Source organism: Ischnura elegans, chromosome 7 (genome assembly GCF_921293095.1).
Source record: "Ischnura elegans chromosome 7, ioIscEleg1.1, whole genome shotgun sequence".
NCBI lineage: Eukaryota > Metazoa > Arthropoda > Insecta > Odonata > Coenagrionidae > Ischnura > Ischnura elegans.
In genome coordinates this window covers 43,986,116-44,013,330 of record NC_060252.1, presented here as the reverse complement: position 1 = coordinate 44,013,330, position 27,215 = coordinate 43,986,116, and the positions used below count along the sequence as shown (strand labels likewise).

The 27,215-nt window shown below is 37.9% G+C and overlaps 1 protein-coding gene across 1 annotated transcript in view; it reads right to left on the bottom strand.

Moving 5' to 3' along the window:
• LOC124162966 (tRNA (carboxymethyluridine(34)-5-O)-methyltransferase-like) overlaps positions 1–25,447 on the bottom strand; it is a 185,714-nt gene extending 160,267 nt beyond the window's left edge. The window contains exon 1 of the mRNA XM_046539747.1: positions 25,195–25,447. Coding sequence (XP_046395703.1) covers positions 25,195–25,447 — 253 coding nt within the window. The remainder of the gene's footprint in view (positions 1–25,194) is intronic.
• Positions 25,448–27,215: the final 1,768 nt, after the last annotated feature.

The window sequence follows — 27,215 nt, the reverse complement described above, 5'->3', positions numbered from 1 at the left end:
TTTCAGTCTCCGGTCGGACAGACATTCCCATCCGAGTACGGTGATTGGAAGTAGCTCTTTGTTTTTCTGAGAATTCACTGGTAAACACCTTGGAGGAAGATTCTGATTCCTCGAGGCATAGATGGCTGAAAGGAAAGTTCGGATCAGCGCCGAGAGAAATGACACTCATTTCCCCAATGCCGTTCTGACCTCTGTCCAATCTTCTTTCCCATCTAGGATCTCAGATGAGATGAGTCGGCAAATGACCTGACCAAAACACAGAAACAAACAACGCGCACAGTTCGCTCTTAGATATTGCCGTCGGACTCGCAGGTGGCCAATGCGAAACTAGCCCCTGGAGGGCAGAAGAATGTATGGATATGTCTGAACCCTAGGCCATGCCTGAACCCTGAGCATGTTTTCTTCGGAAAGGAAAAGTAACCAGACACATATAGCCGTGTAACGTCTATAGACTGATAATGGACAGACTAGAAAACGCTGCGTCTACATCACAACGGTGATCCAAGGGAAAAAAGAATTCGATGCTGGTCTATGCATTAAATAATTATTTGAAATGTATGCATGAAATTTGTATTAATTATTAAAAGCTTAAACCATCATACTCTAATACTAATAAAAATCATGTGGAAAACACGATTCAATATTAGAAATGCACATCAAATCCTAATGTAATGCACATTCATTTTCATTATCTACCATTGGGGTTTGTGCCGAATATAATCCAGTCGACTCATTGGTACAACTATCGGTGACATGCCACAAGATTTCGTAAAAGATCATTAGAAACCTGAAAGTAGGTTGGTGCGTGTCGAGATTGAAATCCTGAATAATCAAAGCCCAACTCCATTTTCGAGATAGGGATTTTGGAGGGCAGATATTTATCTGATCCAGCTTTCTTGAATCGTAAACAATGGCTAAAAGTTACACCGATGATCAAGAGCGGATCCAGGATTTTTTCTGGGGCTGGGGGCGCCAGGGTCGGACATACAAGTTGTCTTCTCATATTTGGTATGAAAAACAATATGCAACTATTACTCTAGGAAATATACTATTAATTTTAATATAAAAGTTATTACTATGTAAGTATTTATAACTTTCAATTTAAAATATAAAATTTATTAGTATTTGTGTTGAAAGTCTAATGTAATTTTAAGCGTCTTGGGTGGGGAACGTGCCCCCATGCCCCCCACCTAAATCCGTCTATGCCTATGACCATGTATGAATGGTAACACACGGGTTTTGAAAACACGATTTTTGCGATCCACCAATAGTTTCCATTTTGACTAAGAAAATCCGATTTTTCAAAGAAAAAATCATTTTATGGAGAGGCTTGCAGATTTACCCACAAATTAATGCATCCTAAAAAAATCCACCTGTATACATTCAGAGAATCATTCATTCTTGCGTACTATCTTTGCAGTACATTGAATGAATGCAGCATTTAAATACAGTGTCTAAAATATTCTTGGGTCTTGGTTATATTGCTTCTCATGGCTTTAAAAAGGAAGCATTTTTGACCTCGCTTTTATTCATTATTGGACGAGTATTACTTCGTCAGTAACAATGAATAGAACTTTTGCCGACCAACGTAGGGATTATTTAGTGGAATTTCAACATATTGAAATAACAGTTAGTTGCACTTTTCCACAATTATTTAATGTGTATGACGCGTTTCGGATCACAGTGCCATCATTTAGTGCCGCACCTTTACTGGTATGAATAGATGATGAATGGTGAAAATGGTCGTGTACCAAATTATAGCTCTGTAACCTGATACGCGTCATACGCATTAAATAACTGGAAAAATGCAACTAGCTTTGATTTCAATGCTAAAGAAATGAATGGGGTGTAACTAGTTCTATTTAGAAGCATTTATGCGAACCTATTTTGAAAATGCGCTTAAAATATGGCCATATGTCTGTATTTGTGTTGAATAAGCGTTCACTTCGTTGAGATCTCTTTTTTTAAGTTGCTGGAAAAATGATCATTTCAAACTCCGACGAAGTCTTTCGCTACACGCAAATTTTCTGAAAGATATTTCCGTCGTTGTACATTACCTCTAGGGTTTCTTAGTCTTTCCTTTCGATATTGAAACTTATTTTATGATGCTCTCTTTCTTTGCGGTTCGATGAAAGCGGATATAATATCCGGTTTTATCGAATTACTAGAGCAATCCTTTCACTGAGGAATCAAACTCATACAAGGATAAGCATTAGAAAATTGAGTAGGCGACTAAAAATGATAGTGATTGTTGCTCCCTAAAGGAGTGGTCTAACCTTCAGAAAGAGAGCCATATTCTCAGTCGACCCTGTAGGGCCAACGGACCCATGATACGTTATCAGCCCCTACATAAACCGATCTCGCCATAACAAGCCCTACATGTGGCCGTTTTTGGAACTAAACGTCCCCTACTGATGTATAGTGCCTGAACCAGCACGACCTACAAAACCCTACATCCTAAAAAGCTACACCCTACTAAAGCATGGCGGGCCAATTTCCTCTGCTGATCACTTCGATTAAAGAATCTATGTTAGAATGCATATTTAGGGAGACGAGCTCACACGAACTATTTTAAAATGTAAAGAAACACAGTAGAAAGGTAATAACACTAACATATTATACCTATCAATTGAAATATGTAATAAATTCACTTAAGTATAATAAGTACAATACAATGATATACATGCACCTTGTTTCTGCGAATATATATTAATTTTTTCACGTTTTGCACTTGGTATGCTTTTTAGAAACCAAGACTTCGTTTACGTATAACCATAGAAACGTATTTTCATGCCGCTATTCGCCACATAATAAACTTAACTCCGAAAGGTAGAATCAGTGTATTAGTGAAAGATTATCCTATTCTCTTCGTTTAAAAATGGATGGGCAACGGCAACGAATATTCGCGTGTACTCATTAAGAACTGGTCAGTTAAACTATTATTTAGTCTATGCTGAAAGTTTATACCACACCTGTAGACATATTTTGTAGTTTTTATTAAGTATTAAGAGACGAAGTTCTTTTAAATGAACTGAATTCGCCATCGCTATTCGCAAAAATTTGATGTATCTAGGTATAGGTATATTCATCTACCCATCCTTTCCTGAAAATACGAGAACTTCATTTATCGTTGTGTTAGGGATCATTTTTATTAAGTTATAACAACTGTTACCCGCAATAATTCATTATATTAAAATATTAAATCTTTCTTACACCGAATACTCCAGTATGGGTATTCTGTAAACATATAACACCGTAGTATTCTGCTATCAGGGGCACCGACTTATAAAAAATATTGGGGGGGCCCATATCGGAGGTCTTGCCCCGGAAAGACGTTAAATTCAAAGTGTGTCGCAGCACCGAAACAATATCTAATTCACACCACTTGATTCAGTTAACCTGCTTAACCTTATAATTATTTGTTTTAACACATTGTTGAATTTATTTTAAAAGGTAGCTATCGTCAAACATGGGAAATAAAAATTTCCAATGTATTTTTGTGATTTCACGAAGCATAATATAACTTAATTATTTTCTTGAATTATTGAGGGGGCTCCGCCCCCCCAAACGAATCTTTGAGGGGGCTCGGGGCCCCTCAGGCCCCATGGAGTCGGCGCCACTGTCTGCTATGTATATCCTGTTTTACGCAAAATTCAATTTTTTGTCATTATTACGTCCCGATATTAATATTTAGATGTGTTCACTGTATAAATCATGTTTTAGTGCTTGTAGTTGGTGCCTCACAGATGGAAAAACATTGAATTTTTGCCAATAGTTTTACTTGAAATGAGGCCATCGAATCCGTTTCCCTTCATTTTTCTCCGATGAAGATGCAGAAGGAGACGAAATGAATGTGGAGGAGTTGAGGATCCATGTAGATGAGCGAAATGCTTTGCGCGTCGGAATAAAAAAAATAAGGAAACACAAGTCGGATTCAGTCGGGGATGAGAAAGTATCCATCCATCTTGCCTTTGGGGAAGATTCCCAGACGAGCAAAAAAGCGTAGCGGTGATCAGTGAAAAAAAATACAAAAAAAAACTCGGATTAAAAAAAAAGAAAAAAGATGAAGGAAAGGATGCGGGTATTGCTGCCGAGATCATGACGTAAATCCGGGTAAAATGGCGGTTTGAATGGCGCCCGCGGTATGGGAATGGAGCACATGTTTTAAATCTCCCCATCGGATCAATGGAATCACATGCGTAGTGCACATTTAGTGCGATTAAACTCGCATTTCTGTTTGCTTGAGAATGGACGCGCTAACTTTACGGGTGAAATTGTGCATGAAAATACCTTGGCGTTGGTGTTGCAAATAGTGTTTTGTGCAGGGATAGTGTTATGACTATGGGTGAATTTTCTGCGTATGTCGGCATTCACGTTTTCATGAATACATTCACTAGCAGCTTATGAGTTGAGGGATACCTGGGTCGCATTCATCTATCTCTTCGTGAATTTAAAGTTAAACTGTTTTAATAATAACCACTGGGTGAAATTGCATGCAAAAATGGTTACGTAGTATACATTTATATATTTAACTTAATCGCCCCATAAACAGCCCATTTATGGCCTTTAAAGCGGGGATATTTAAGCGTGTAACTACAGACAATAATAACCACGCCTTTATTAGTGACGGCTTACCCAGGCGGGACCCACCCACTCGAACCCACGACCTTCGATTAGGCAGACGAAGAATTAACCCGCCGCCACCAAGGCCGGCGATATCATTACATCGATATTGTAAATGCTTTGAAATGAATTGCGGGGATGCTGCTGCATTCTGTATAGATTTAATTTGGAGCAGAGGGTAAATTTGGATCTTAAGCGGATGCTGATTTAATATTATATAAATAATAATTATATTTCCATGAAGTGACTCATGACTCACCATCTCAGAGAGTAGCTCTTTAGAAAAATAGTCAGCGAAAGGGGAGCCATTGTTATCGCTGGGGCTCCGCCTGTAATGGTCTGTATCGTCATCAACAACGCCTCAACGTCCAGCTGCCTAGTTTGCTACGAAAGGAAGAAATCACCGTGTTATGATGTGCCTTGTTACCCTCACCCTCTCCAACGGCCCTCACAGCGGACGCTTTATAGAGCGGACGCCCCTTGAGAACCAAAAACGGAGTCCCTAATGACACTCCCCTTACAATTAAGCCACTCAGGTTGCAGGCGATTATCTTCGTAGCTGGCCCCTTGCGTGGCTATGGCCGGCGCGCGCGTTCCCTGGAACTCGACACCCTTACTCCACCTACTTCTCTGTAAGCTCCTTTTGCCACCCTTTTATTATCATCCCGTTATGCTTTGTGCCCACTCCTTCCCTCTCGTAACTACCGCACTGTTTTCTGCCTCGTCCTTGCTTGTCTCAAGCGGTGCGTGTAAACACGAGTGAGCATCTGCCCTCGTCGTCATGGTTACTGAACTCAGGTAGTATGCACAATGGAAGAAGCATTACGCGATGCTTTTTTCCAGTTTTTGCTGAATATCTAGTTGGACCGCATGCATAAGATGGCGCGATCAACGAAGTCTATGCCATTATCCTGAAATTTCAAAATATGAACTCCTCATTGTACTTTAACTAAAGACGAAGATAATAATGGGCTTTTCTTTCGAATACATTAAGAAACTGCATTCTAAGCTCTCGAAAATTTTATTTTACAGAGAAAAATATGATAGTTCTTTTCTGAATATAGGAAAATGACGATTATTGTTACCGTGTATTCAAAATTTCGAACAAGCTGGCATAGTGTTTTTTTAATACGATAAGAATCAAGGCAAATATTGAAAATTTGCATAAAGCCACAATAACTTTGGAAGTATCAGCAAAGGAATGCAGTAATTGAGGTGAAATAACGTCGTTGATATGAAACAGCTGGAAAAAGTATTCAGTTAAGAATATAGCAGTTGAGATACACACATTCTGGAAACCCCAGTTTTGCTTTTTAACTTTGATCGAAGTCTGGAATGTACAATAGGGAATATTCGTTTCCTATTTCGTGGGTCCACATAGTGAAGTTGCAAACGTCAAAGGTAAATGAGGAAAATAATTTTATAATGGTTACACATATTTCACAAAAGATAGGTATCAACATTTTTTTCAAGTTCAAGGTAGGTTCAAAGGTTCTACCACATCGGTCTCACCTGTTAGGACCCTGCTCTAATTGAATTCTCCGTAGGGATTCCATATTCGATTGCTGTTATAATTAGACACTCGTAAAAACTGGCTGGGTGCATAAACTATTGTTAAGTAGAGTATGCTCTTCATGTATAGTAGACACTGACATTTTCATAGATTTTACATGTAGGGTAGGCCCGGGCAAGAAGCATAGTGCGGGTAAGAAGAATAAGCGGTTTTTGCACAAATCGCTAATAGATGGCATCACGATACGCATAGGCCGGGTCAGCTGATTGGTTTGGCGACGACAAAGCAGTTAAAACAAAGCAATACAGATGCTACTTTGTCGTTAAATTGAATAATAACGATTTATGCTGTTTTCTTACGATTTTAGCTAAGGTTTGCACGAATGTCTTTTGTACTAATTGTATAATGATCAATCATACTGTCTATTTGTTCGAGGGCAACTTTCTTTGAGTAAAATTGTCCGGAAACTTCGTTTTGCCCTCATAATACGGGCAAAACGGATAATTGGTTCGTTTGTACTTAATTGATTTTAGAATAAGTTACCGTTCAAGTTCTCATTTTTGAATAGGTCTTTCCTAAGTTTATGAAACATAGTGCTGATTAATAATGAAGAAAGTTCTGTTGATGATGTATTTGTAACTTTTTGTCTACTCTTTCCCTCGACATATGGGTCTTCCCCGGGCTTCTCCTAAGTATTGAGTAACACTTTAGATCAAAGGGATGCTCGAAGTATGGAGATGTGGACCATAATACTTGCCATAGCTCTATGATAGCCTTACTCGGGCTAGGTGAAATATTGTGTAGTTCATAAATTATTATATTTGTAAATACACTTTTCACTTTTCTATTACTAATTAGCAGTTATATCTTCGTGGTAATGTGATCGTTGTGGTGCTACAGAAGAATGATGAAAATCAAATGGATTTACCGAGTTAGTAACGAGGAAGTGCTAAGAAGGGTAGGAGAGAAGAGAAGCCTCATGAAAACCTTAATAAGAAGACGGAACAACCTTATAGGCCACATCTTGAGACATGATGGCCTGATGAAGACAATCGTCGAAGGACAAGTGGAAGGCAAGAATGGAAAAGGAAGACCCCGAACAAAATATATGGAACAAGTAAAGAGAGATGTGAAAGAGAAGAAATACGTATGTGTGAAAAAATTAGCTGATAGGAGAACTGAGTGGAGAGCTGCGTCAAACCAATCCTAGGATTGTTGACCAGTGATGATGAATATGATCGTGTCATTATCACTGTCTCAGTTTCTGGTCTGACCGTATGTAGCATACTGAGTGCTTGGCCGGTGTCTGGCTAGCGACCGCGTTTCTGATTAAGGCTAGGATGAGTGCTGCAGGCCTGGTGTGGAATCACTCGCACCCTGGTTGAGGCTATCAGGGTACCTCGTAGATAAAGATGGGAGTAGGAAAGCTGAGTATTCATTGGACACAATCCTACATTATATCGTCCTCGAAATTATTTAGTTTCCTCCACTGTATTTTTCTTCAGGATTTCTGTTTTTCCTCAAAATTACGCAGCTATCACTAAAAAAAAGAATACTGCCAGGAGAGGGTAGTGTGATCAGTGTTTACCCTTTGAAGGTGGTTACGTTATTTTGGTCCGTGCTTATTTTTTATTTCGTTCGATGCTCTTTGTTTTTGCGTCTTTGAAACAGTGGCCGGCTTCGGTGAGGCGAATTGGTCAGAAGCGGCGCAGTGGAGCTGGTTCTAATTCCTCGTGTCACCGATCGTCGTGCCGGCCGGGAGAAAAGATTGGAGCGCGGGTCCACTGGCCTTTGATGAATGGGAGAATCCGATTGCTGGGCGAAAGGGAGGCTGGGGTCTGGTGGCGGGCGCGTGGGTGTTCGTCGCAACGCGTTGTCGGTGCCTCGGGGGAAGGAAACGTTCATTCCACATTAACAGACATTCCGGGGTAGAAACAGGATATGTATCGCTAAAATTTTATTTATATTGTTTAATCTTACCGTATAGTCAAACATTTATGGAATTATCAAATTATTTAAGTGATAAAATTGTTACTTTCAGTTTATTACTATGAATGTTTATTATTATCTTAAATTATTTTTGCGTGACTTCTAAAAATGATACTTATTTAATATAAGACACGGTCTCCGGCGTTACTTAATGGAACTGCTTCATCATAAAATAAAATTATAATACTTTGTTCTATTCCACACTTTACTTTATATAGTACGATCCGGGTTTCTGCATATCATGCTATCATCACGCATGATGATAGCATAATTGCAGGCCTAATGATAGCATAATTTCAGGCCTGATGATAGCATGATAAAAAAACCGGGGTCGTACTATTTAAAATAAAGTATGGAATAGAACAAAGTATTTTTATTTTATTTTATGATACTTATTTATTTAAATGAACATATATAATCAGATTCAACCATTCATTATGCTGTATAACAAGCCATTAATACAGTTAATCCATTTTGTTTCGTAGACGTAAGGAAAGCGTTACTCAGATGCTAAACGAATTAGTTTGGGAGTCGCTAGAGACTCGGAGGTTGCGCGCTAGGCTTAGATTACTTGAGCAATTGAGAATACATATTTTTAAGAGCGACTAGGAGAACAACATATCAGAACCTCAATGTATTTCCATGTTTGACAAAAACGATAAATCAAGAGAAATATTACGGATAGGTACAGAAATTCGTTTTTCCCCGAGCAATAAATATCAGTAAAAGCTAGACATCATTTCGTTTGATAATTGATTTTAATGTGTATACAACTAGTATCCTAACAGCCCCACTAGCGAGGCGGCTCACGGTGTAGTATGTGGAGTATGATGTTGAAATAATTGTCTGGCGCACAGACAGCACAGCGTTCCCCAGATGTTAAGCGAATTAGAGCCGCTGGAGACCTGGAGGCTGCGCGCTAGGCTTAGATTGCTTGAACAATTGCGAATAGATATCTTTAAGAGCGACTCGGAGAGCATAATATTAGAGCCACACTTTATTTCCAGGTCCGACAGAAGTGATAAATTAAGAGAGATATTTAGCCCAACGGATAGATATGGGAATTCGTTTCTCCCCCGAACCATGAAGGACTTTAATAAATGCAAATCGCAATTTCGCATTTCCTTTTTATGTGTAAACGGCTGGTGTCTTAACACCCCCTGCCACACGACTTTAAGGCGGCTCGCGGGATAGTATGTAGAGTTTGATGTCTGAGGGATATATTTCGGTAAGCGGTGACAAAATTGAAGTTTAAACAGTAATAGTGTGAGCTTGAAAATTTAATTACTAAATCAATAAAATGGGTAATGATAGATGTACAGGTACTCCCTGAAATTCCATGATAAGGCTTTTATGACCTTCGCATTCAAGGCCACTTGATATGGAATCGAAACATTACCCAAGGGAGTAACAGGAGTAAGAGAGGGGATCGGGTTGGTGTGGTGGCTAGAGTGTTGGCTTCCCACCCCTTTGGCTCGGGTTCAAATCCCGGCGGTGGCAGAGAATTTTCAGAGACTGCCCGATCCCCGCTTGAGTGTTGTGTGGAGAACATTTCAAGGGCAACACTCCGTCCGTCGGATGGGACGTTAAGCCGTGGCCCCCATGGCGCCTTTCGTTAAGAGCAGGCTAATGCCGACGCCGAGTTTCTCTCCACCCTTCCTTACCTACCCTTCCCTCATGGCACAAATGGCCTAAGCTGTCGGTCGCCTCCTCCAAATACCATACCATACAGGAGTAAGAGATACCGTTGTGAGAGATAATAGAGAGGCTGTAATGGGTAAAGAAGATAATGAACGAGCAAACCCTCACCGCATTTGGTAAGAAGAAGAAAAATTGAATTCATATGTTGGAGAGTGGTCAGAAGAATACAAAGTAGCGGGGGAAATGGTTCGTCGATTGCGTAATACTAAAAGCAGCAAGAGGAAAGAGGCTGCAGTTGAATAGATTAATAGGGAGAATTGTGTGCATTTCCCTTGGGAGCAGTAAACAGGTATATTCTATTCCAACATGAATATTGAAATCATCATCCATTTCCACTCCAAAGATTCAAAATTTCTATTTCAGCAATGAAAATTCTACTCGTACTATTTATAATTTTAATGCGTATCCTGATGTATGATTTGATTCATTAGCAATGCTTACAATGTGAAACTCCTTTCTGGTTATTTTAGGCCATATAGTTTAATTTCTACTATGGATCATTTATTTCCTTTGTAAATACTCGATAAATCAGTTTCTACCCTCCAAAATCGTTCACATCACCAGTTGCTACTATCCTCCAACATAGCCGGTCGTGTTTAAATTATGTGAAAGGGCAGAGTGTATGAGGGATTTATAATAATTTTAAAGTATTATATTTCCAAGAAAAATAAAAATAACAACTCATTTGATTTCCAGGGCAAAATTTCTCTCAGCCAGACCAATTTCACAGTTAAAGCCTATAGAATTGGCAATGGAAGTTTTTTTAATTCAGGAGAATTCAGGAGAACAGTGGTAAGAAAAAATGCCGTCTGTTCACGAAGTTGCGCGTGAAGGGAAGGGGATATCGGAAGACACCTTGAAAGGCAATGGAAATGGAGAGTCAGTGAAAGTGAAAATCAGGGAGGGATGGAGAGATGTTCCACAGTTGAAGGACGACCACGGTCGGTCGACTTGGATGAGGATTAGCTACGGCTCGGGGTTGTGGCATTGGGATGAGAATGCAGAGCATCCTGGTCCTTTTTAGGCGAGAGGAAGCCACTGGACGGTTCTGTAAACAAGATGGAAAGTACTCGTCCATATATGCGTGGAGCATGTTGCCGTATACGAATGCTGACCGGAACGGCACTGGAGAAACAGGATACAAATATATAGGTTAATTCCTATAGCAAATCAATGAAAATTTAGTAAAAATGGAAAAATATAAACGTTCAATAGTCGTACTATCGAGTCATTTTTTTAATCTAGACTCAGTACCTCGTACTATCAGGGATAGCAACGGTGTCTTGATTATTAGAATTATCAGTCTCACTCGCAAGGACGACTCATTGAATGTTTCTATTTTTCCATTGTACTAATATTGTATGGATTTGCTATAGGATTCACAAACCGTTGGCAAGTATGTGGTGACACTTTCAAGGAACGCCACCACAAGTCTGCCGGATCAAGGGGCGCGACGACCGCCCCTACATCATTTTGCTTTACAACGACAAAACAAGGGTAGTAAGTTTGTGGAAGAATTTTCTTTTACGTGCAATAATCGTCTGTCGCATTGCTACAATAAATATATTAGAAGCAATCGGCTATGAACACATGCTATCATTCACTCTATTAGCATACATCATACATCCTCAAATGTACCAAACTATTAATAATATCCCATTTATAAACAGTTGGAAAAAATATATTTCCAAAAAGCATTGGAATATCTCGCAAAAACTTTTCGTACCTAATTTAAATGATTTTTAATTTTTTCCCGGGCTAAAATATTTAGCTTTTGAAGAAATGACCTAAATTTTTTTAAAGTGCTAATAGCAGACGGGCGACAGAAAAGGAGTTTTGCGATGTTACAGGCTCCATATTGATGACTGATTACCTTGCTGGTGATGGAAAATTTGAGTGAAAATTAAGGGAAAGTTTTCCGCTTTCGACTCAAAATTACTCCTTCGCATTAGTTATATTTGCATATCCTTGAAATATTGGTCTCCATTTTGAGGCAAATGGTTCACTTTCATGCATTAAGAGGTGGTGAAAGTCACTGCTTATCAACCTAAAGAGCTGTATATACATCTCTGTCAACGGTTTAGTCTCTCGAAGCAATGACCGATGGTGAGCGTTTAGTGATTGCCTTTCCAATTTTCTCGCTCTCTTAGCGAGTTCTGCCTAAGTGTGTCCAACCCTCCCTACCAACCTCCCACTTCCATGAAGGTCAATCCTCTCAGTGGCAAGCTGATCTTCATTCGCTGGTACTACGGATTCCCCCGTCTCTTGAGGAACGCCTATAGCGTTGAGAACTTGTAAATCCTTTACAACCTTTAAAAAAAAATTCTCAATGTAATAAACTCCAAATGAAAGTAGAAACTGATTGTTGTATTCTCTGTATCCTTTTACTATCATTCACTCTACTTATTTTTGTCCTTATTTTATTGATTTATTACATTATTTTTATTTTTTTCTATTGCTATCCTTCACTCTACCTATTGTCGTTCACTCCAATTATCAATTCAATCTATGTGTACACATTATTCAGGATTTTTTGTGGCATTTATTTATTTTTTCCATAATGATTTATTCATTTGTTGCTAATTCAAATATATTATCTTGGCTTAAGATCTATCAGCGTCTAAAGAATTCAGAATTCCTCGATAATAAATGTTTATTATTATTATGATAGCTCCAAATAAAACCTTCGTCGCAGAAAAGACTATTAACATATAATTTTCATGTTTAGCACCCATAATCTATACATCTATGATTACATGACTACTGGACGAAGAATTGGAGAAGTTTTGAGTTGAAGACGAATGAAATAAACTAATCAGTACGAAAGAAAATAGTTACCTAAGTCATGGGCAGTAACGCGCCTCTTTTCATGTTTGAGACCAATGAAGATGGGCAGTAACATTTATGGCCGGAGTTCATATTACAGAGATTAGAGAAATGCTATAACAAGTAATTTATTTGTCAATAATGAAATAGGTTTACAACTTTCTTTTTAATTTTCAATATTATTGTTGGTGAGTAGAAATACCATAAAATCGTGAAAATAGTGTGCCATCCCATAAGCTCCTGGGTTAAAGTCGGGGGTTCAGTCATGGTAGACACTCCTCCCCCACTTCATTGGGATTACACTTTTAGACCGCTAACCTCCTTTTACCCAACTCAATGCATCCGAAGCCCGTAAAATATCTAAGAGTAGTCTCACTAGACTCACTAACGTCTATCGTGAAATAAACATTTTCGTGAAATAACAGGTCAAACTAATCGTAAATTGGGATTTCTTAAAAGAATGCTAAGAAAGTTCGACGATGATGTTAGATACATTACCTACTTCTCCCTCGTTAGAGCCCATTTGGAATACGCTACCAGTGTTTGGGATATCCATAAAATAGGATTAAAAGCAGAGTAAGAACGCGCACAAAGAAGAGCAGCCATGTACGTAAAAATCCATTATTACACCGCCTCCTTAACCAATGTGGTGAATATCTTGGGTCATGTGAGTTCATTATGGACACGTTATAATTTTCAAAGCCGGCAGTAAAGGTAATATTCTAATTGCCACAGTGGCGTCTTATGGAATTTAAAATCGGTGGTGCAAGATCTATATTAGTTTAACCTTAGTTATTAAACACTAGAATGCCGAAGGGTGTCATTTTGACACCCTATGCGAACATTTTTTTTTCAAAGCTGGCCTTTAAAGAGTGTTGTAGAATAAAATGTTTCTTGACTTTCAATCATTTTTAGGGCTTAATAAGACGACAGTGTTTGGGATACCCCCTCTCTTTTTTTCGTCTTAAAAATTCAAATTTACCTTGAATGCCGGAGGGTGTCATTTTGACACCCAGTATATTTTATCATTTCAGCCCTCTGAGCCTCTCCTCTCTGATAAATGCCCCTGACATGCCCCTGACCGGTTCTTAGAAAATAAGACTCCTCCAGTCCTATATTCATCGAATGCGTTATTCCGAAACTTTCGTAGGGGCAATACATAAGTAGAGCATAGGTACCAGAATCTGCCACATATTGTCAGAACTTTGCGTCCCTGGGTTTTAAATAGCGATGAAAGACATCGATCACTTAAATATACATGTTTCAGTCGTGGAACGGCAGTTTTATGAGCGGATATTGCTACTTGCGAGTATTCGGTCGGGCAGTCTTTGTATTTCAACCCGCAGCTGCGCGCAGTGGCCGTTGAAAGGGAGCGATGGTCGTTTGAAATGGCGGAATAGCGAGGAGAAATAAGTAGGGAGCGAAAGAGAGACTTGGCAGTCATATAATCTGGAGTATTCCTCCCTCGGGAAGAGCGAGGGGGATTGATGAATAAAGGATGAAAACGGCCGCCATTTCTCCAGATCCGCATCCTCCCTCTCTCCTTCCCTCTCTCCCGCTATCTTCCTTCCTCCTTACTTGAGCATTTATCTGAAGGTCTCTTTAAATCGCCTACTCAAGGAATTTTTCTTCCCTCAGTTAGAGAAAGCATTTGCAATAAATATTTCTCGAGTTTTACACCGGATCAGGTCCTCCATGTTTCTTTTCAATGTTTCTATCACGAATGTTACAGAAGAGGATCCTCAAGTCGGCCTGTAAATGTGTTGCCACCCACCGCACAGGAAAAAGGGTTTACAAAAGTCGCCTCTCGCGTCGCTGACGGACAATCCGAGTTTCACGGGGTAATATGCTATAATTAAGGGCTTTAAATAAAATTTATATACATGATGATATGATCTACGAAATCCATGACTTTTCCATACTATTCCTCGCAATTACAATTATTAAAATGCAAAATAGTGGAAAATTGTGGATCGTACTGCACTCATCACCGCACCGCGGACATTTTTGAAAACTGATTAAAATGCGACCGAAGTGGCAACAGAACTCAGCCTTATATGGGATGGAATTAGGCCTCCTCTATGCATTCCCCTTAGTTTCGAAAATTATCGAATGATGATTATAATCAACTCGGTCATCGTCTTGAGGGATTCAGGAATCCAATGCCATTTCGTCCATGTCTCTAAGTATATATCTCTGCGCGCCTCTGAAGACGATGGGCGAGTTGCTTATCGAAACGTTGGAGGAGGACATTGAGTACCTGACCCGGTTCAAAACACGAGAAATCTTTGCTACTTTTGTTCCCCGGGAAAGAACCAAACGCTACAGAGAAATCATTTGGTTTTATCCCATCGATACAGTGACACGAAAACATCATTTAGCGAAATATGTGGGAAAACCAACCAAAAAATGGGACTGGGAAGAATTTTCGCTGCATGCGTTAAACAGAGGATGGTTAAATAGAATATTCCCTTTATGTAATAATTTTGGCTTTGGATTCATGCCATGCTTCATTGTTTCTTTGTTATCTTTTTTCTATTTGATATAATTGTCAGGAATTTATAGCTTATAATCTTTTTAGATGTGGTGCATTTTCGTAAAGCATGTGGTGCAAGTAAATTTTAATCCTCTGGTGCATATCGGTGATGGTTCACCCCCTGCCAAACACCTCTTTTGGTGGTTTGCAGGGTAATATGTAGCTGCACATGTAGATGAACATGATGTTAGAACCCCACTATACTTCGATGTCCGGCAGAAACGATATATATATATATTAAAAGAGATATTTTGCGGAATGGATAGGTATGGGAATTTGTTTTTCCCGACACAATAAGGGACTTAAATAAATGTTAGGCGTCATTACTTAAGAGCATTTAATTTTTTATTTGTAAACGGTTGGTGTTCTAGCACCACCTGCTACACACCTATTGAGGCGGATTTCGGGGTAGTATGAGAATGTAGGTAGTGTGCACCAAAAGCACCACATGGAGGAAGCCCCAGTCCGTCCCGTTAATGCTAAATCCCGCTGCCACTTAACAGGAGTTTAAAAATTGGTCTCAGAAAATGTCTACAGCGCGGTGATGAGCCTAGAGTATACCCTCAGTATTTTGCATGTGATGAAAAGCTATTTTTTCCTATTTCATTTCGTAAAAATCTCCTTATTCAGCGTTGGAACAATGAAAGCATTTTATAACATGGTGTGATGATCAGGTAAAGTTATGATAGAGAAGATTCTTTGTTGCTATTACCCGCTGCGTCGTTAGGTGTTGTTAGAGTCAATACATGATTTGCATCTTATCATTATATGTTGGAGCCGATCGCATTGTTTCTAGTGATACCTGCTTCGACATCCTAATGCAAGAGATATTCGTCAGTGAATATCATATGCGGAAATAAAAAAAAATCATAAAAACATTCACGGAACTAACCAGCATTTACTGTCTGCCTACAAGAAAAAAAACGTCCTCGCTGCGCGGAAAAAAACGACTTTTAAAATTTATTCTTCACTCTATCTCTCATATTTTATTTTTATGAACTTATCTACTATATTATTAAATTAAAAAGAAGAACTTTGTGCTTTCATATTAATATTTATTCACGACCATGGTTTCAACGTTAGACGTCATGATGACCTGATGATGACGTCTAACGTTGAAACCATGGTCGTGAATAAATATTAATGTGAAAGCACAAAGTTCTTCTTTTTAATTTAATTATGAATCGCTTTCACCAAGTTACGCCTCAAACAATCAATTCTACTATATTATGTTGGCGTTCGTAAGATGTAGTTCATTGCACTGGGAGGTAAGCTATTAATAGTCCTACTCACCGAAATGTATAATTTTTTGTGGTACAACACGTATTTTTCACACTTCTTCTCGTTAATTTGCGATTTCAATTATTATATTGAAAATAAGTGTACTCCACGTAATTCAATTTAATGAAAAGTCTATTTCCACACTAATTAATTTCAGACGACATTAGTTTCGGCGTGTAACGGCATTTTGTGCCGGATGTGGGATAATGTGACGAGTAAGTAAAATTCGTCGCATAATGCCATTTGAAATAAATAAGTGTGGAAATGGACCGGTACTTTTAATCCTGTTGAATATCAATGATTTCCACTGAATTACGCCGTTACGCCAAAAAGTGTATCTTTTATGCACGAAATTAATTGCCGTGCTGTGGAAATTTTCGAAAACAGATTAAAATTCCCCCAAAGTGAAACCAAAAATAAAGCTTCTTCGGGTAGGACTGGGGCCTTCTCAATGTAGTCGCCTTGGTATCAATCATCCCATTGTGATGGGCTCGTGATCTACGTTTGAAATGGCTTTCGCGGGAGGGGCATTGTAGATGTGTGGGAACGTTGGCTAATATCACGGTGGCGGCGATGAGCTTTCCACGCCCTCCCTTGATGAGTCTTCTCCTGACCCATCCTCGGTCGTGCGCGGCGAGGGAACGTGAAAGGTCACCTCGCCTCTGTCACTCATCCCCGGCATAATAGAGACGACGTCGACAGGCCTTTCACTACTACCTGGCGACGCCGCGTTTCCCACACACATGCACGAGGCAAGGGGATTCATGAATTCTTCAGACAAAGGATCGTTAGAAGTGGCCGAATCACTGAAATGGTGATTTGGAGCACAATAAAAAATATGAAACTTATTTTTTTAAATATCGGAAAAAGGTATATTTTTCCTAATTTCGAAATTTCGATCGGCATCAATAGTTATCGCTAGTAAGCCTTAAGGCCTGTTTACACGGTACATTAACACGTACGGGTTAATGTCTAAATGTATGAACGCGAGAATGAACGCCAAAATGCACCGTGTAAAAACCCAACTTATGCAAATGCATGCACAGAAAATAGAACCTATTCTAATTTGGTTCATGCATTCGTACATGTTCCGTTCCGGTCCGCAAAAATCATCCATGCAAACAGACATCAAATCGTACGTGTTAATGTATCGTGTAAACAGGCCTTTAGAAAAATGGGGAGCTCTGGCTTTGTATTGGTTATAAAAACCCAGTACATACTGTTATTGAAAGAGACAATTACCCATTTTTGTCCAATCGGGTGTTAATCCTTGGAACTCTTCCTTTAGATTATTCGCGTACGTAGATGATAATTATGAGGTCTAAAGTTCTCCCAAGAGTATCTCTATTGACTGAACTATATGGATTTTAGTATTCAGAGCATGGTCTTCCCGTAATATTTATTGTTGAAAACAAATGGATGGCGTTCTCCTTACAAACCTGGTATTCTTGCACCAAAATCCCTATTGTGAGTCGAGTTACGTAATGTTCCGTGGCGGACATCTCTCAAGGACCTCGTTAGATATGTAAGAATTGCCTCCATAAAGAAGAACAAGTGGGAGTGGTCTACGCCAGGAACATACTGTCGGAGTAGGATATTAAGGTCGTATCTTTTCCCCTTAACAGTAGTTCGTGAACGGAATGCGTTGCTCGAATATTCGTGGCCGCTCCCTTGGCCATCCTTCTGTTTCCCACAAGAGGCTGAAAAATCGCGGGCAGATCTTGAGAACGACCTGCGGTCTTAATGCTCACGAGTTAAGCCAATTGGATTCCCTCTGCATGCAGACTATTACCCAACTGATTATGCCTCGTGCTTTCCGATGCTGACGAACTCGTGTGTGCAATATGTGGCATAATATTTTTTAATGCAAATTGACCGCATGTTTCCCAACGCCACGCTATCCAAATACTTCACTCGTTAATTATCTATATTATTTCCATATCCACTTTTCAAATCACACGCTCCATGAACTCCATTCAGGTTTGGGAAATACCGTCTTAAATATACGTGTTCCATTTACGTGACTCTCATTGGTAAACATTTGAAAAAAAGCCGTAGAAACATTGATGTTTTCTGTTCCAAAAGTTTCTCCTCACGTAACGTATGTATCCCTAGATGTATTATGAATACTTATTAACATGATGCAATGCTTTAAGGTCATAACTTGATGATTTTAGAAGAATGAAAATACCTTTTTTATTCTTCATTCTTATTTTCACCAATCTTCTATGGCCTTCTATAATAGAAAGGTTAATACATAAGGGAATTGAAGTCAACCTTGTCCACCAACCAAGTCCCTTGATGACGAATCTAACTCGTTTATAATTCAATCCATTAACTATTTAGCTAATCATTTTTACTCTGAATGCTTAATTTACTTTGCAATTTGCAAACCTACCTCCACTAGAACATTTTATTTTTTTCAAATCTATTTTTCATGAAGAAAATCAACTCGCTACTTCAATTTTAACAGATTAAAACAATACTATTAGCTCTTTACTAATCACCAAATGTTTTGAAGTAGTGCAATTTACCATTAGAATTATTTCTTCGTCTTATTAAAAATGACATTCACTTTTTTCCGAAGCTAATTTTCTTAACTCGTAAAATATTGGGTGTATTTTAGCCTATTACTTCCCATGAATTAATGTTTCTTTACATCTGATTCTGAATTTTTTATAATGTGAATATATCCCGATAAATTTTAAGTTATTTATGAGTCATAATTAATATGGATTTTAATGGGGCCAGTACTTGCGTCAGAATTCAATTCTCATGTGAGTATTTCAGAGCATTTGCGGCTATATTTTAACCTGTTCCACTCTTTATACATTGTTTCATATTTCCAACAAGAGTATCAGATTTATGGTAGAAAAAATGTACCCGAATGTTTTTAAGAATTGGTATTTGCGCTAGAAATTCTATGACTCTCCGACTTACCCTAAACATAGTGAGAGAAGTTTGAACCTTGTATTTAGCAGCAGCAAAGAAGTAGGTGGGGAGACAATTATACAAATAATTGTCGGTGGGTTCCCTTACCTGAAAAGAGAGAAAAAATAAATCAGAATTCAGTGTTACTCTAAAAGAAACTGATCTTAAATGAATCACAAATTTACACAAAGGTGAAAAATCTTATCGCAGGTACCTTTTATCCATTAATTCTAATTAAATTCAGTCTTCAATCGTTCATGATAGATAATTATTCCCGGTATAATATTTTATATGCATTTATTTCCCGCGTCATAACTCGCGTTTATCTGGTTAAATAGTGTAAACTGATGTGTTTTAAATTTGTATGTATGCCTTGAGAAAAATTATCACATTAGTCCCATTTGTGACACAAAATATTTGGTGATAATGTATGAAAAATTATATTAAGTATTTTTCCATTGACTTTCTCGTTCCACCAAGTTTATGCATTAATTATACATTAATGATTACCTCCTACGAATTCTCTAATGAAACGTCACTCAACTGATTCCCGTATTTAATACATGTCACAAAATTATGCAGAAAGTTCCAGTTTATTAGATATTGCCGATAATTTGTAGATCTAGTTTTTCGGTAGTGCGGCTAAAAAAGGAGAAAAAAAGTTTGATTCCACTTTTCAAGAATGTATTTTTCTAATTCTCACTGATATTGTCTTTATGGTATCATTATTGATATCGATTCAAATCAAGTCGGGCATCACTGCGGCAGTAGTCCTGCGGCATTGCCGACTAAAGAAAATTCACTCATTTTGGAACATGTATGCAGAATTAATCTTTTCTTCTCCTCTTTAGGAAAAGAACCATAACATTGTCGCCTCAGTTGAGTTGGCACGCGACAGTGCCCCTTCCATTCCCAGCACAGCCATTTTAATGGTCTCAATCGCCAAAAGAGTGGAACACTCTGCGGTTTGGCACTTTCTGCCGTCATAGGAAAAGGGGTTGATACACTCTATGAATGTACTCCAGTTATAGGGGGAGCTAAAGTGAAAGAAAGAACGGCAAAAATTTTCCTTAGGGATGCAAATTTTTTTTTCAAAATTCGTCAATTTTATAGAATCTGCTGAGAGTTAAGAGTACACGAATGTCATGGTGATCTGGTCATCTGAATCGTAGGTTTTATTGAGAGAAACATGTGAGTGTTGACATTCACAACAATCGAACAAACAAAAGATGCATAAAAGCACATACAGCATTATTTTTATAAAACCACCATAAATAAATAAAATAAAATATTTTGCAATTTGGGATAAAATATTTTGCAAAATTTATTAATTTTATGGAAGCAGTCGAGAGAAATAGTTCAAGAATGTCATGCCAGGTCTTCTTAATCGTAGATTTTATTGAAAGAAACATTTGAGTGTTGTTATTCACAATATTCTGATCAACAAAAAAACCACCATAATATCTCATACATCACTGTAGCGATATGGCAATATTTTAGTGTATGGATGTTGTAATTATGTGGATTTTGCGTAAATAAAAGTGTGTGTACCAAGTATAAACGTAAGTACACCTAAATATTGCGGAAAAGTTTAAGTTGCGAAGCATTCAAATTTTAGTTTTTAAAAATATAATTGTAGTTCATATCACATGTTTAAAATAAATAAACCGCCTAAATTATCCATTGATGCGATGATATGCTAACATCTCCATTCCTTTTGTTACGCATTAATGTCTCATTACGACACGAATTACCCGAAATGTAATAACTAATTGTAAGAAACTTTGTCTTTTGATATAGTTTTAGCCTAAATATAAAAAATGAATAAATTAGCATAAAATACGTTTCGAAGCTATTGTTAACATGTAATCATAAAGAAAGGAAAAATGGTGGTGAAAACGTAATTATCTTTAATAGAACGTAATGAATTCTATCTCAAACACAAAAATAGATCAATTAATTGATGCTCTACTTCCTGGGAAATCATGCATAGTTGTTAGAGGCAACTAAAACTGAATATTTACTAGCTATTTTTGGGTTGGCAAAAATGTTACTAGGATGATATAATTAATTATATTTTCCTAATTGGGCTATTTACCAGCTGCTATCTAAATGCAAGAATTTAAATATAAATTATAATATATTCAAGTTACTCAACCTGCTCTTACAAGCTCCCATTAGTTAGCGACATTAATGGCTCAGACAAAATCCCTCAATTATTACTAACAAAAATCATTTACAATCTAGTTCCTCTGCCTTCGCCATCTACAACATTCTTTGATACACGTTCTTCGAATTCCTTCGCATGGGTCTGAAGATTCCGTATCCGGTAAAGCTAGTTCTGACAATGTTTGAAGATCTTTTTACCCAGTGCATGCAAAGTGCTGTGCGTTTTATTCATTAATCATACATTTTTTACCAGATGAGAGGTTTAAATGTTCTTTACTCAAACCTTTCATTTGAACTTCCTTCATTCATAGTAGGGAAAAGGCAGTTGACATGTAATCTTTAAAAAAAATAGGTAATTACAATAGTTCAAACTGTATTTAAAATATCCTATACATGTATTCTATTTGTAAGATCATTCAAATGAGCTGCTTGTAGTAAATTTACATGTCATGAATAATTGATTGATTCATTTACACTCAATTTTCCTCGGTCTAAAATGCATAGAATGACTTTTAAAAATATTATTTTATCGTTTCGCTGTTCTTGCCGTGATATATCCTTCTAACTACTTTCTAAGCTATAGAATTAATAAATTAAATTATGCACAAAAAAAATGAGCTATGTATGTGGAAATAACCTTTAAAAAATTCGTTTAAGTATGCGTTTAACCTATACTAACGTCATAAGTAAAATATCATTAAAAGGGGAACCGGAAAATTATGTAAAGAAGACTACAGAATGAATCATATAGGCAAAAGAAAAAAAATATAATCATATTATGTATGACCTTTCCGTTTCCTGTCCCAAAAAATGTTATTTGTTTAGGCATAACTTACGAAAATGCCAGTAAATAACCATGACGTCGATTAATCCTGAGTTAAAAATAATGCATCGAATGTATTTAGCATTCTTTTCCCATTTTCGTGTGTGCTCATGAATTTTTTTTTACAGTTTATATGACTTGGCGGAGGAATTATATATACTGCGGTGGAAAAATTCACCCCAAGAAGTTCCTAGAAGTGCAGCTGCGTGCTTCCAAACTGCGATGTGAACTGCATTGGTTACCCGAAAAGTACTTTGGAAATATTGATGCCCAAGCGAAGGCAACTGAATCATGGGCACTTCGAGTAGGTTCCGAAGTACTTCTTAATGTTCTCAGTATGAAAGCACTTAATATAATAAGTTTTACTCCAAGTCATAAGTCTAGAAATTTTAAGCAGCTCATTAGAATCCTCTTACAAATAAAATATGTTTGTATACGATATTTTAGTTACAATCCGAGCTATTGTAATCGTCTAAAATATAAGCCTTTTCTCCGATTCATAAAATAAAGTTTTTCATAAAATTATTATTATTACTATTAGATTTGGTGAGCGTGGTGACCAAGTTGGTTGCTAGCTTGGACGTTGATCGAAGGATCCCTTTCTCAAATTCCGGTTGAAGACTTTGTAAAATCCTACATAAAATTTTCTAAGTGCGTGTTGGTCCTCGGAAAGGTACTATGTATCCTACTTTGAATGTGAGATACTCGTACGATTTGGATGTCTGGGGTGAGCTCTACCCTCACCTATAAGATCCAACCCTCAGTTTGAACCACAGAGTGATATTATTAGATGTTATATAATTCGATGTGTGTTTTAGAATGATATGATCTACCATGATGATAAAATAAAATAAAATGGTTAATTTCCACACACTTTTTTTATTAACGAACTACCGACCCGGTTTCGACACGTAGTGTCATTATCAAGGTACCCATTTTGGCTTCCCAAGGTCTATATATACCGTCCAGCGGGGGAAAGGTGGGGTGGAAAGGCTAGCAAGGGAGGGGGGGGGGCAGTTTGACTAAAGGAGCGCAATAAGGAAGGTCTTTGGAGGAGGGGTTGGGAATAGGGATTACGTAAATTAGTGAATCGGTGAGGAAGGAAGAGAAGTCATGACAACCAGGAGAAGAGCGGGTGTTGGCGAAGGTCAGAGATTAAAAACATCTAAGAGCGGGCAGGAATTTTCAGGGATAAAAGAGGCGATTGGGTAAAATACACTTCGTCGTTACAAAGATTATGCGGGCTATTAACAATTTCATATTTCTCGTAAAAGTCCAGCTTTTGCCCTTTGTCTATGTAATGTAAAATATCAAAATCAAAGTTACTAAAATGTTTACAATGATTCAAATGTTTAGCAAAACATGATTTTTCGTCATTATTAATAAAACTATTCCTGTGTTCAATCACACGATCTTTAAATCTTCTCCCAGTTTGTCCTACATAACAAATATCACAGTTATTACACTTCAACAAATATACACCACTTTTGTTTTCTTGGTTGTACATGTCCTTAGAGTTACACAATCGTTTCTCCAATGTTGCCGGGGTATAGAAGGCGACTCTAGCTTTGTCTTTGGGAATTATTTTCTTTAGATTGTATGACAATTTGCCTACAAATGGCAGTTTTACCCAACGGGAAGGTGAATTGCTCTGAAATGACAGAGAGGTTAGTGACTGTGTGGCTTTCTTGGATCTTGAGCGCTCCAGCAGCTTGTCAATACATGAAGAGTTGAAGCCATTACGGATAGCTATAGTTTTGATAGTCTGCAACTCCTTTTCAAATTTGGGAATAGACAGGGGAATTTTGAGTATCCTATTTGTCATGCACCTCAAAGCAGCAAATTTATGAGAAATGTGGTGACAAGAGTCATTAGGGATAATGGTGTCGGTAAAAGTCTTTTTTCTAAAAATACAAAAATCATGATGGTCATTAACAATTGATATATTTAAATCTAAAAAGTCAATATTATCGCCCCCATATTCCATCTTAAAATCGATATTGTCATGTAATGAATTTAAAAACTTTTTAAAATTGTCTAACTGTCTTTTAGTGCCCGTCCATAAACATAAAATGTCGTCTACGTATCTAAACCAGTAGACGAGGTTAGAAAGAAGGGGGTGATTGGATTTAAATAATTTTATCTCTAGATGATTCATAAATACTTCAGCTAAAATAGGGGATAAAGGTGAACCCATGGCGAGGCCAGACGTCTGAATATAGTAATTACCGTTGTACAGAAAATAATTCTGTGAGGTGCATAACGTTAAAAGATTTTTAATCTCTTCCTGAACCATCGGGTCACAGTTAGAATTTTTAATTAGCTCCAGAGTCAAGTTAGAGGCTTCTGAGGCAGGGACAGAAGTGAACAAATTCGTGACATCAAAGGATATTAGTTTGCCATTAGCAGGAAGAATTATATTAGAAAGTTTCTCGGCTAGTTCAACAGAGTTTTTTATGCTATATTTTGGTTTGAAATTAGAGTACTGTCTAATTAATAAGTTCAACTTAACCGCTAGCTTATATGAGGGAGCCGTGACATGAGAGACAACAGGTCTAATTGGAATATTATCTTTGTGGGTTTTCGGAAGACCGTAAAACCTCGGTGGCAGCGGATTCATGTTGATTAGTCGCCATTTCTCTAACGCGGTAAATAATTTAGTGCAATTACTTAGGTTAATTTTGAGTTGCCTTTGAAATTTGGTCGTGGGGTCTGACTTTAACTTAGCAAAATCATGTCCTTTCAAGAAATCGTCACATTTAGCAATGTAATCGGCCTTATTTAAAATCACAATACTATTGCCTTTGTCCGCTTTGCAAAACACCAGGTCCGCTTCTGTGGTTGCAGTCTTGATCCTGCGGAATATCTGCTGGAACGATGTAGTCCCTCGATGGACACCCCGTTGGAAAGCACGGGATATCGTGTCGGCAGCCAGCTGTTTCCTCCCTGTGTCGTTTTTTAAGGCACTGTCGAGGTCTGCAGCCAGGTTGATCAGGGAAGAGCGGAAAAGGGGTAGCTGAGGAGCAAATTTGAGTCCTTTGTTAAGAAGACCCATTTCTGCTTCCGAGAACGAATGATTTGATAAGTTAACCACTCGCGGGTAAAAGGACACATCACTGTGGGCAGTGTTAGGAGGGGTTAAGGCGTTTGGTCTGGGAGCACCATTCTGAGAAGCCCATAAAGAAGCAAGCTTCTTCCTCACCGTGTTTTGTTTCTGATCACTGATCACTCTGACCCTGGACCTCACCAATTCGTAGAATACGATCCATTCACAATAACTGAGTGAAGCCACTAGATCGATGTGGAGATAATATAGATAGTGTGATAGTGCGTCTCGAATTCCAAACCAGCATTTCAGTTCTCGGCGTATCCAGATCTTCTTGGCCGCTTCAACGGCTTCCATGGCCGGTTTCGATGTAGATGAGCTCCTCAGGCTGATGTATCTTGGAGTCACACGTAACTTGAGGCACTGGTTATTGAAGTAGGCATTTAGACAGGCTAAACGGTATTTGATGGAAAGCTTAAAAAATAACTTCGCCTTTTCTGCCTTACTGGCATTACGAACATAATTCACAGTGTCCGGCGATATATGGTGGAAATGTTAAAAAAAAAAAGTGTGTGGAAATTAACCATTTTATTTTATTTTATCATCATGAACATTAAACATTTCCACCATATATCGCCGGACACTGTGAATTATGATCTACCAGTTAGATCAGCTTAGAAAATAATTCTTCGTTATAGACTTTGTAGTATGTTGTGATGTGAAAAGCTATAGAACATTTAAATGAGAAGAAATTCTCTGGTTATCACGCGTGTCTACACCCAAAATATAAAAATTCAACTGCTCCATTATACATGCGATAATTATGAATTGTAACCAACCAGTGGCGGATATAGGATAGGGACAAGGAGGGCTATGTGGGGCAGCAGTAGTGAGCGCGCTTTTAATAAGTAAATTTTAAAGACCTAATACCAATTTTTAATCATCATTTACCTTATTCGCAGCTATTTGATAGCTTTTAAGTTGCGAACAATGGAAGAAATCCTATCTTTCTCCAATTATTCCCGAATCAAAATTTCGAATTGCCCTTGCTAACTATGGTTCCCGCATCACTTTTCCATACATATTTCCACACATATTTTTAATATCTATTAGTCTCCTAAACAATATTGTGTGCTGCATCAACCGAAATAAATTTTATCGAATCTTTTAAATACGCAAATCGCAAAAATATTCGTTACTAATCCGTGCTCAGGACTGCAGTGATTTTCGGCCAGCTTTTTTCGATCTAAGCCCGCTGTGCGAAGTCTGAACCAAATACCATCAAGTGTACATTGAATACCCATCAGGTGACTATGCCCCCCTCCTACAGATCCTCTCTGGATCCGCCACTGTAACCAACCAAAGTCTGACTTAAAATGCGGGAGGTAGGGAAATGCGAGTCGAGTATTTAGGGATCCTAAGAGGGGGCAATATCTTTCACGAATGACATATTTTTTTTAACTTATCATACATTGAAAGTCAGTTTTGATAACTCTGGTATAGTATCAAAATTATTTATCTGTGCTCTATTGTTCGTAAAATATAAATACCCTTATATAGGATGTCTATTTATGGAGTGATATATTATGATCTGGCCCAAAGGGTACTTTCCCGTGGATAACTATGCAACTCTATAGGATGGGGGTAATTATCCACTGCTAGTTATCCCACCATTAGTCATAACTTTTCGTACCCTATCAATTAGATCGATTCTTCCTATTAAAATATCTCGCTTAATCAACTTCCTTCCCTCTACTGCAAATTTTATCATTTCCTA